General features: G+C 43.9%; 2 protein-coding genes across 2 annotated transcripts; both read right to left on the bottom strand.

Annotated features, from left to right (window-relative positions):
• Nucleotides 1-1,595: 1,595 nt before the first annotated feature.
• Nucleotides 1,596-3,181, bottom strand: LOC123101590 (polyubiquitin-like). Its single transcript, XM_044522970.1, has 2 exons — nt 3,143-3,181; nt 1,596-2,740 (listed from the first exon to the last, which is right to left on the bottom strand). The coding sequence occupies exons 1-2, from the start codon at nt 3,179-3,181 to the stop codon at nt 1,802-1,804; spliced, it is 978 nt and encodes a 325-aa protein (XP_044378905.1). The 3' UTR covers nt 1,596-1,801.
• A 1,135-nt stretch (nt 3,182-4,316) lies between these two features.
• Nucleotides 4,317-7,062, bottom strand: LOC123101589 (myosin-2 heavy chain, non muscle-like). The gene is made up of 4 exons (XM_044522969.1): nt 6,828-7,062; nt 6,324-6,397; nt 5,467-6,198; nt 4,317-4,456 (listed from the first exon to the last, which is right to left on the bottom strand). Exons 1-4 carry the CDS (start codon nt 7,060-7,062, stop codon nt 4,412-4,414), a joined length of 1,086 nt encoding a protein of 361 aa, XP_044378904.1. The 3' UTR covers nt 4,317-4,411.
• Between the last annotated feature and the right edge of the window lie 4,773 nt (nt 7,063-11,835).

Here is an 11,835-nt window from a genome sequence, read left to right as displayed (position 1 = left end):
ATTCCTCCCACTTATCCTAAGCATGTTTGTGTCAGGAGTTTCACTTGTAGTTTCGATTGGGGTCAAGATTATATTCCAGTATGATTCTCAATAATTTCACCCTTGATCATTAAAATAATATTTATTTTCCTACTTTCCACCAGTTTCCTTTTCCATATCAAAAAAGAAAACACCCTTTGATCCACTAGAATAACCATTACAAAATTCCTGGTGTGTGCTTTGTAGTATTGAGAATTTGTTGCCAAAATAAAAAGACTTACTTCCAGTCTACAAACCCTAAGGAGTGAGTATGTTATACGAAGAAAGATATAAACAAAGAGTTGTATGCAATGCTTCTTACAAAAACAATTATATTCAATTCCTCCATTCAATTTTGGAGTGGTGTATTACAATGGTGAATAGTTCCATCGTCTTTACATACAAAGGATGTATTACAATGGTGAATAGTTCTATGCTCTTTACATATAGGCAAAAATAATTATATTCAATTCCTCCATTAAATGTTGGAGTGTATGATGTATTACAATAGTGAATAGTTTCATGCTCTTTACATACAAACGATGTATTACAATGGTGAATAGTTCCATGCTCTTTACATACAAACGATATATTCCTAAAGTGTACTTCCGTCACCAGTCAGTTGTTAAAACTATAATATTCTTTAATCAACTGATTTTCCACTTCATTATAACATATGACCAGCATAATAAAACTTCTGACTTGTATAATAAAAGATAAATATAACCATATAAAAGTGTAATCATCAAAGAGTGAGATGAAATAAATAATCTGACCTCTAGTGGGAGTGTCTATAAAATACCGTAAGTATATCAGAAGAAAAAATAATCATATGAAACTTTTTATCTCCTTCCACCTTAAAAAAGGCGTGCAAGTCAAATACAAATTATATATGTGCTTCAGAAAACCAAATTCCTACCACTAAAGTTTTGAATTCCAAAAATTAGTAAGCCAGCCGATTCAGTTCCATGATATGTGACCAAGTCGTCATGCCAAAGATAATAAACTCCAAGCATGTGTTTCCATTATTAGTATTCCTCTCGATGGAGTTATCTTCCCCAAACAACAATTCGGGTTGCTAACTTCCAATGGGCCATCAAGAAAGAATAGACTATTGTGTGAAATTCCATAGCACTAATTTTATCATTGAGTAATATTTCCTCTCTTCCTTTTCCAAATAGTATTTCATAATCAGTGGGTTGTGTTTGTGGGCTGAGCCGGAATTTTTGGCACCTTGGCGAAGACACGAGCAGCTTCTGGATTCTGTGGTTAATTTTTATAAGCTCGGTACGTACGCAAGCAAACCGAACAAGTTTGAGACGACGAGTTGATGTGTTGTCCTAGAGCTCCTAAGACTGGTTGTGCTTCTTGCTGCTGTTTGCTGATTCAGTTCTTGAGCCATTGCAAACACGTTGAGTATAGCTGATCATGGCATGATTATTAACCGTAGCGATGATTTTACTCCTGCAGCAGTTTCAGTGGTTCAATTCGTTAATACTACCTTTATCATTATAATCCACCTTATATGAGCCAGATGATAAACACCGCATCCAGTGGGCACAGTATAACATGTACACTTCAAAAGAGATGTGACATTTGATAAACGTTTGGAACTCTTTCGCAGATGTGCAGTTATTCACACGCACACACCGCAAATTTGCAGTAAACAGTCTAAATCCACTCAGGTTTTCGACTACCCATGTGAACATAACTGCATGTTAGACTTCTAACTAACAGTTCGACTTCGCCTAGACTCCACTGAGACAAATTGGGCCACGCCGCATTACAGACAGCCGTGCACAAGTTCCTGCTTGTTCCGCAGCCTGCGCGCCCTGTCCACAATCCGACGAGGCAGCCGCGCGCGCCGACTTAAAAGGTGAATGACGACGTCGGAATCAGGGCTGACGTAGATGATGTCGGAATCATGGCTGATGTAGCTCCCCAGGGTGCGGTCGTTCTCCAGCGGCTTCCCGGCAATGAAGAGGTGCTGCTGCGATGGGGGAATGCCCTCTTCCTTGTGAATCATGGCCTTGAAATCCTCAATCGTGTTGTTAGTCCAAACCCCTGTAGGAAAAATCGTGTTGCCAGTCCACGTCTTGATGCCGATCACTCTACCCCCTCTCAGGCGAAGGACGAGGTGAAGCGTGCTGAAAGTCTGGATGCCGTAGTCCGCCAGGGTGCGGCCATCCTCGAGCTGCTTGCCGGCAAAGATGAGGCGCTGCGCAGACAAAGGAATGCCCTCCTGACCATAAATCATCGCCTTGACATCCTCGATCTTGCATGAACTCAAAACCGCAAAAATAATGGTCTTGCCGGTCAGCGTCTTGACATAGATATGCAGCCACCAGACAAGCTCAAGAGTGCATGAATTCTCAATCTTGTAATATGCAAGGGTGCGGCCATCCTCCGGCTGCTTGCTGGCAAAGATGAGGTGCTGCTCGTACGAAGGAATGCCCTCCTGACTGTGAATCACCACCTTGACATGCTTGATGGTATCTGAACTCCAAACACCAATATCAATGATCTTGCCAGTCACCGTCTTGACAGATATATGCAGGTAAAGGTCAAGTTCTAATGTGCTCAAATTCTTAATGTTGTAATATGCCAGCGTGCGTTCATCCTTCAACTTCTTGCCAGCAAAGATGAGACCAAAGCAGTCTAGGCTGTGATCATGATCACGGATTTTGCCCTCGACATCCCTGATCGTACTTGAACTCTTGACCTAAAGAGTGTAAGTCCTGCTATTTGTGGTCTTGACAAAGATTTGCATCTGTCGAACAAGCATACAAAAAACATGAGCTATTATTAGACAAAGAGTTTCCGTTAAAGCCACCGAACAGAAATTCCGTCAGATGGTAGAACCAAGAAACAAAATCCACTCATCAGTCACAACAAATCAACAGATTTTATGGGGATAACCATTCCAGTTGCCTGGGTAAGACATCTAGTTCAGATCAGAACGACTAGGGACGTTTACACTACACATGGACTAAGAATGAATGATCAACATGAATATTCAGCATTTATGATATTGAGACTATCTTTGTTTGTCCTGTTATACTTTCATATACAATTAGAACAATTCGAAAAATCAATACCATCAGGAAGATGTTGACTTTTCTACCCTGGCCTGAAGCACAGTGTTTGTCCACTTAATCCCCATTCCCCGAGGTAATTATTCTGGGCCCACTTTACTCCTCCTAAGGATCTGCACGTGGTCACTCAAACTGGTATTTGCCAGTGGGCAAAATTGGCAAATTTGATCTTAAAACGAAAGTATTTCACAAACTAAACTGTTTTAGAAAATATTTCACACTGCTGACCCTTTTGTGCAGCGCCCAACAATAAGGCGCTGCACTCTACTGTGCAACTCCTTACAACTAGGCGCTGCACAGTGTAGTGCAACTCCTTAGAGCTAGGCGCTGCACAGTGTGGCGCCTAAGTGTTAGGCGTTGCACAGTAGAGTGCAGCGCCGTGCTGCACATTAAAGGTCAGCCGGGTGAAATACTTTCAAGAACAGTTTAATTTGTGAAATAGTTTCGACCTGAGGTCAAATTTGTGCCTTTTGCCTTGCCAGTGCCATGCGTATCAGTACCCACGCACAGGAAGAAGTGGATAATTCAGAGAGGTGCAAGAGAATGACAGAGGAACAAGATGACTCGTCAGGATTTTCTGTGATTAATAATGTTCAAATGTGATGCTATGTGTCAAAATCAGGCGTAGTGGATGAGGTATTCATACTTAGATGGAGTAAATGGACAAGAATACTTTGGTGGGTTAAGTGAGCAAACCCAACAGTTGAAGATAGTAAAAAAAGACCTTTTCCACCTAAGTATTATCCAATAACTTCTAGATGCTATCCACATCATGAATTTGTATGCTACTAGTATCATCAACAACTGTATTATGATTTAGAATATATTGTAACATATAAGCATTAACTACAACGTAATTATGATGTAAACTATCCTACCATAATACATTATTTTCCAGCTTACAACGTCAATGATTTATAAAGTTTCTTGGATCAGTCATTATCCAGAAACAAGATAGTGCAAGGCAATACTAAGTGCTGAACATGTACAAGAACATTTTGAGGTGATATAATCGTACAAGGCATACATCATTGTGCAGAAAAAAAAAACTCAGATAGCAGATACGGAACAAGAAGGCATAGATCTACTCAATTCTAGACAAGAAGGCACTACAAGATTGTTTAGCAGGAGATTAACCAATCAAATTCACTACAACTTGAGGAGATTAGCAAGAAGAATGTAGATCTGGGATGCACGGTGTAAAGATACGGAGTTGGGATGGGAAATGGTGACTGAAGGGAGACTCACTGTGCGACGTCCAAAGCACTGTCTGCCGGACTTGCATCGCCGAATAGAAGCTATATGCATCCCAATGATATCCTCCTGCGCTTTTTACTAGTCTCCTGTTACAGAACATATTCATTAGCAGGGGCAGACCCAGAGAGAAAATGATCCAGTGTCCCAGCATATAATCACTCACAATTTTCAGCTAAGAGTGGGGTGTCCTCCACTATAGTTTGCATGAAATTTACAAAGAAAAACTCTTGCACCCGGTGTCCTGTACACCCGTGGGTCAACGTGGGTACGTCCCTGTTCATTAGCACTCTCCACAAGAGCATTATGATGGTTCTATATAGAACCAGATACGAGAATCATATAAACCATGTTGGTTCTGGTAGCCCGGTCCCTTGCTTTTCTTTTATCTCTTCTGTCTATGTCTTTGCTTCCCCGACTGCTTGCAGTCTGCTTGTACAGTTTTTCCCCCTTCTAAATGAAAAGGCAGAGCACCTGCCATTGCCCGTAAAAAAAAGCAAACCTAAAATATTCACTTTATTCTCGGTCTGTGTTTCCAACAATACACAGCAGCACAGCTGATGCTTCGTTGGATGCTCATGTACTTTCAGCACAAAATTACAGTAGCACTTATAAGAATACAATCATTGGACTATAAAGAACAACTAGGCCTTCTTTGGTTTATAGGATAGGAATTTTATAGGAATAGGAAAATCATAGGAAGTGAGATGCTTTGTTGGATGCTCATGTACTTTCAGCACAAAAATACAGTAGCACTTATAAGAATACAATCATTGGACTATAAAGAACAAGTACTCTTAGTTGCTTTGTAATACAAAGCGGGGGGACCCTTTTTCGGTATTCAACTATATAGTATATTATAAAAATAGCACATGGTCAGTTGGCCATCACATAGCACGAGGCGAAACAACCAAAAGTGAATTTTGAAAAAAGTTAGTTTTTTTTCAATGTTTTATTAACATAGTTTTTTTTAATGTCAAAATTTATCAGGCACATTTACATAGTAAACAAAATACTGTCGATTGACTATATGTGGCAAGGCATGTTCGCAACACAAATAACATTCAAAGGATAGTATACTTGGAAATGACGTACTTACATTTGACAAGGAAGAGGCGCACTTGCGCTTCAGACTCGTGGTCTCAGGTTGGCGATTCCTGAGTTCTTGGATTTCTTCATCTTTCTCCTTCACCAAGGAGCGCGTCTCCTTTAGCTTATCCTCTAGAATCAATAACTTGTTTCCATAATCAACAACTTCTGCCTCCATCGTGCGATTCTCCTTTACTAGCTTTTGCGCTGCTTCAGTAGCTTGTGCTGCTGCCACTTCCTTGTTCTTAAGAAGCATGGCGTAGTCCAGCAGCTCCTGCTCCTTTATCCGGAACTGGCTCCAAACAAAATCCTTTACAGCATGTAATCCAATGTTTTCCGTATGGAGTTTTTCAATACTTTCATCTTTCTCCTTCAGCAAGGAATCCATTTCATGTAGCTTCTGTTGAGCCACAAGAGCTTCTGCATGGAGTCTGCCAATCTCATTGTCCTTGTTTTGAGTTGCGACGCGCAGCGCCTGTACGTTCTGCTGAAGCTTCTTCGCTTCTTCAGTAGCTTGTGCTGCCTCTAGTTTCTTGTTCTCAGAGAGCATGCTTTCCTTTTCCATTGTATTCAACTGGTTCAAAAGAACAACTTTTACTGAATAAATATCCTTATCCTTCTTGGACATCAGGGTCTCAAAAGCTCCCTTTAGTTTTCTAAGGTTTGCTCTCAGCACTTTTACACTGTGCTCATGATCCCCAGTGTCTTCACCAAGCTCTAGACGATCTTGAACTTCCTTCGGCTTCGATTAACATTAACGGAACCAAACAGAGATGCAAAAATGGAATTAGGAAAGTCAACGAGATGATGCCCAAGCTGGACTGCAAGCTTTTGAGAATGCATCTGATATCTCGGTAACTACATTACCTTAGATTCAGTGCTTGGTAGGGCAAGAAGACCTCTACAAGCTCTGACATCCTCCAGATCACCCTCTTGGAGTTCTACATTGAATACGCAAGGCAGCGATATCAGCACCAAAAAATAAATTCCTTTCTGAAAGTGGAAGGTAGAGAACTCTACCATGCAAAATTACAAATCCAAATGCGAAGTGAAGGTAAAATCTGCACAGAGTAACATGTTCACGATGGCCAGAATAGCAAGAGCTCTCTGATGTTTAGCCTATATGCAGTGCAGCGACGGATCTTCGCCGCTGTCATTTCCATGCGATGCTCTCCAAAGCATGACAGAGCATGCTTCTAATACAACGGAAAAGAGTGGGGGGACAACTTTGTTTATTGCGACTGATGTGTTGCCAAATCTTCAGAGAACCTCGGGACGCAGGACGGTATGGCTAACTGACTCGATTGCAGCGCGTGTCTCGCTTATCAATCCAGCAGAGCCACAAGAACGCAACCCTAAATTTGTCATTACGGGGACCAAAATTAACCCTGAATGTGGAGGACGGGTACGAGACAATGGGCGGTGTCTTACAAGCGGCGGGCGCCTCCTCCCCCTCGCCCCTTGTCGCCTCTAGATGCGCGCGGTCGGCGGCCAGCGCCTCCACCTGCGCCTCGACCTGATCGTAGAAGCGCAGCCACTCCGCCCTCCCGTCCTCCCCGCAGAGGCCCAATGCCGACGAGGCTAGCGCCGCGCCGGCCCCGCTCATGGATTCGAGTCGGACTGTCGGAGAATACGAGACGAGACGATACGACGGAGAGATACATAGGGTAGGAAAATCCTATGAGCAGGAAAGAGAGAGATATAGGGTAGGAAAATCTATTGAGCAGCAAATAGGAAAGAGATGTTCTTTGATTCATATTATACGATTTTTTTCATTGAGTCAGTAATGTTTATTTTCCTATGAAATATGATAGATAGAAAGAATTTATTCATAGAAATAGAAATAGGATTCTATTTCTGTACAAACCAAAGGGCACCAAAAAACTGTTCCTACAAAAATCCTATCCTATGAAATCCCTTTTCCTGCAAATCAAAGAAGGCCTTCATTTTTTCATCGCTTGCTCTGACCGTGGATTCGGTTCTTCTATTGCACTATATACAAGTCGAAGTTTAGATATTTTTTTTTGACATGGCAAATCTATTTTTTTTCAAATGATAACGTCCATATGTGTGACATGTGTGCACATCGCCCACACACCTTGATCCGTGTTGTTTCTATTTTGCACGAATCCTAAAGAAATATGTTAGAATCTGAGTGCCACCGTAAGCATTATCTTGTGTGGACATTGGAGAGTTCGTCCATACACCCCGCAGCACGCAGTTTATCAGCTGCACTGTGTGGGTGAACTAGTTTCTGCCCATACAACCACCACCTAGTTCACGCATGTGTGGATGAACTGCTTTTCACTCACACGACACTCGTACGTTGTTGGATGGTAACTGCAGCTGCGTGTACGTGGCAACTATGATTCGTTGCTAGACGACAACTGCACACATGAGAATTGTGATTAACCATAGATGGCAACTATGGTTGGACCACACGTGGAAACTAGATAAACACACGTGGCAATTATTGTTTGACCATATGTGGCAAGTAGTTAATCACATATAACAATTATGGTTTGATTACACGCGGCAACTACCATAAATTAGACATGGCAACTATATTTAACCAAAATAAAGAGAGTTGCATGCTTTTACAACTACATTTGTCATTCCGGATAACTACATCTGCCATCCCAGATGGCAACTAAATTGTCATCTCGCGGGTACCTAATGTAGCTGCGCCAGAACGTGTGGGAAGATTTGCTTCGTGCCACATGCGTGGGGTGGGAATGAGTAGTACCCGCGGGCAATTCTAATGTCCGCCCACACACAGTCCGTGTGAGCTGCCTCCTGCTCACGCCACACCCGATGTGTGGGCGGATGCTTAGTATGCCACACGTGTGGACGTTATTAGGACCCTATTTTTTATAGCAAAATAATGTTGTTGCGAGGATGATAAATTTCTTTAACAACCATGGAAAAATATTAATGCCACATTTTTTGATATTACTGTTCTTTTTTAACAAAAAGGGCTTCACCCCTGGTCCTATTCTCATATTTATTTTAGGACAATAAATTTGAGCTCTTTCTCAGCCTTCTCATGCTCTTGTCATTTTTGGCCGTCCGATTTTCTTGATTAAAACATTTTTGGCTCTCAGGATCTGTTGTGTAGTTCAGCCTCCACTGCACGTCCTATTACCTAGGCCAGAAGTCTAAGTGATACTAGTCCAGAAGAAAACCCAGAGCCCTCTGATAAACAGGTTGGCCTTTTCTCGCAACCCGGTTAGCTTACCGACCACGGCCGCCTGCAGGCCGCCACCATGCACTTCACCATGGGACAACTTAGGGCATCTCCAGCCGTTCGGCCCCCCAGGCATCTAAATAGAGCGGCCTAGGGGCGACCTAGCTCCCAGTCACGCCCCCAAGCGCCGGCCTCAGGATGCGGAAAATTTAAACTTGGTCGTTCCCGCTCTCAAAAGACGCCACAAATCCGGCGATCGGACGTAGTCTGGCGTTACAGAAAACAGAGCGTCGCACGCCGCAAGTTCGCGTGCGCAATGATTCACTCGGCGGGGTCGGCTCCAGGCGTTGGCGGAGTCGGCGTGCGCGGGCTCGGCGGTGTCGGAGCTGCTTCGGTGCTGGGCTGTGTCGGCGCGGCTTCGGCACTGCTGGGCGGCGATGTAGAGGCGTCGTTCGGGCTTGGCGTCCGTGTGGTCGTGGGCGCGGGAGCTTGCGTCGTCGGCGTCGTCGGCGTTGCCGTCTGCATCTGGTTCAGGATGAGGCCGCGCTCCGCCATGTACCACGCCCTGAGCTGCTCGTCGTTGCTCAGGAGCATGTCCGCCCTGACCATCAGAAAAGCCATGTCGGTGTTCCTCTTCTTCGCGGCGACGTTCGTCCGGAGCAGGTCGAGCTTGATGGCGCTGTTCTTCATCAGCGACGACCACCGCGCCTCGGTCTTCTCTTCACGTAGGACGGCCCGGGCCTGGGCGTCGACGAGTCAATGCTCGATGGACTCCTGCACTCGCGCGGTTGCCGCGTCGGCGTTTTTCCCCTTCTTTGCCAATTTGTGGCCGTCCGGCCGCCCCTTTGACGCGCCCGGAGTCATCGCGTCCGGCTTGTATGTCTCCTTGGCCTTGTCGAGGGTACGTCGGACTTCCGCCCACTTCTCGCACTTGTCAATGCGCTTGTAGACGTGGAGGTGCTTGAAGTCGGCGTCTTGGTTGTCGCGCCGATACATGGTGAACATACGCAGCAGCTGCGCGGAGGAACAAACAGTTGGCGGGCGGCGGGCGTTGACTGTTGGGGAACGTAGCATAAATTCAAAATTTTCCTACGTGTCACCAAGATCAATCTATGGAGTCATCTAGCAACGAGGGAGGAGTGGATCTACATACCCTTGTAGATCGCGCGCGGAAGCGTTCAAGAGAACGGGGTTTGGGTTCCCCTTATTACAGAAGCACTTAGTCTCGGGTTTGGGTTCAACCTTGGGTTTCTTCACTAGAGCAGCAGCTGAATTGCCGTTTCATGAAGTATCCCTTCGTGCCCTTGCCCTTCTTGAAACTAGTGGTTTTACCAACCATCAACAATTGATGCTCCTTCTTGATTTCTACTTTTGTGGTGTCAAACATCGCGAATATCTCAAGGATCATCATATATGTCCCTGATATATTATAGTTCATCACGAAGCTCTAGCAGCTTGGTGGTAATGACTTCGGAGAACCATCACTATTTCATCTGGAAGATCAACTCCCACTCGATTCAAGCGATTGTTGTACTCAAACAATATGAGCACAAGTTCAACAATTGAGCTTTTCTCCCTTAGTTTGCAGGCTAAGAAAATCGTCGGAGGTCTTATACCTCTTGACGTGGGCACGAGCCTGAAATCCCAATTTCAGCCCTCGAAACATCTCATATATTTCGCGATGTTTCAAAACGTCTTTGGTGCTTCAACTCTAAGCCGTTTAACTGAACTATCACGTAGTTATCAAAATGTGTATGTCAGATGTTCGCAACATCCATTGACGACGTTCGAGGTTCAGCACACTGAGCGGTGCATTAAGGACATAAGCCTTCTATGAAGCAATGAGGACAATCCTCAGTTTACGGACCTAGTCCGCATAATTACTACTATCAACTTTCAACTAAATTTTCTCTAGGAACATATCTAAACAGTAGAACTGAAGCGCGAGCTACGACATAATTTGCGAAGACCTTTTGACTATGTTTAGGATAATTAAGTTCATCTTGTGAACTCCCACTCAGATAGACATCCCCCTAGTCATCTAAGTGATTACATGATCCGAGTCAACTAGGCCGTGTTCGATCATCACGTGAGACGGACTAGTCAACATCGGTGAACATCTTCATGTTGATCGTATCTACCATACGACTCATGCTCGACCTTTCGGTCTTCTGTGTTCCGAGGCCATGTCTGTACACATGCTAGGCTCGTCAAGTCAACCTAAGTGTTTCGCGTGTGTAAATCTGTCTTACACCCGTTGTATGTGAACGTTAGAATCTATCACACCCGATCATCACGTGGTGCTTCGAAACAACGAACTGTCGCAACGGTGCACAGTTAGGGGGAACACTTTCTTGAAATTTTAATGAGGGATCATCTTATTTACTACCGTCGTTCTAAGTAAACAAGATGCATAAACATGATAAACATCACATGCAATCAAATAATAGTGACATGATATGGCCAATATCATATAGCTCCTTTGATCTCCATCTTGGGGCTCCATGATCATCATCGTCACCGGCATTGACACCATGATCTCCATCATCATGATCTCCATCATTGTGTCTCCATGAAGTTGTCTCGCCAACTTATTACTTCTACTACTACAGCTAACGGTTAGCAATAAAGTAAAGTAATTACATGACGTTTATGTTGACACGCAGGTCATAAATAAATTAAGACAACTCCTATGGCTCCTGCCGGTTGTCATACTCATCGACATGCAAGTCGTGATTCCTATTACAAGAACTTGATCAATCTCATACATCACATATATCATTCATCACATCCTTTCGGCCATATCACATCACATAGCATACCCTGCAAAAACAAGTTAGACGTCCTCTAATTGTTGTTTGCATGTTTTACGTGGCTGCTTATGGGTTTCTAGCAAGAACGTTTCTTACCTACGCAAAAACCACAACGTGATATGCCAATTGCTATTTACCCTTCATAAGGACCCTTGTCATCGAATCCGATCCGACTAAAGTGGGAGAGACAGACACCCGCCAGCCACCTTATGCAACTAGTGCATGTTAGTCGGTGGAACCGGTCTCATGTAAGCGTACGTGTAAGGTTGGTCCGGGCCGCTTCATCCCACAATGCCGCCGAATCAAGATTGGACTAGTAACGGCAAGCATATTGAACAAAATCAACGCACACAACTACTTTGTGTTCTACTCGTGCATA

The sequence above is a fragment of the Triticum aestivum genome, chromosome 5A, assembly GCF_018294505.1.
Source record: "Triticum aestivum cultivar Chinese Spring chromosome 5A, IWGSC CS RefSeq v2.1, whole genome shotgun sequence".
Lineage (NCBI taxonomy): Eukaryota > Viridiplantae > Streptophyta > Magnoliopsida > Poales > Poaceae > Triticum > Triticum aestivum.
This window is presented reverse-complemented; position numbering and strand designations above follow the sequence as displayed.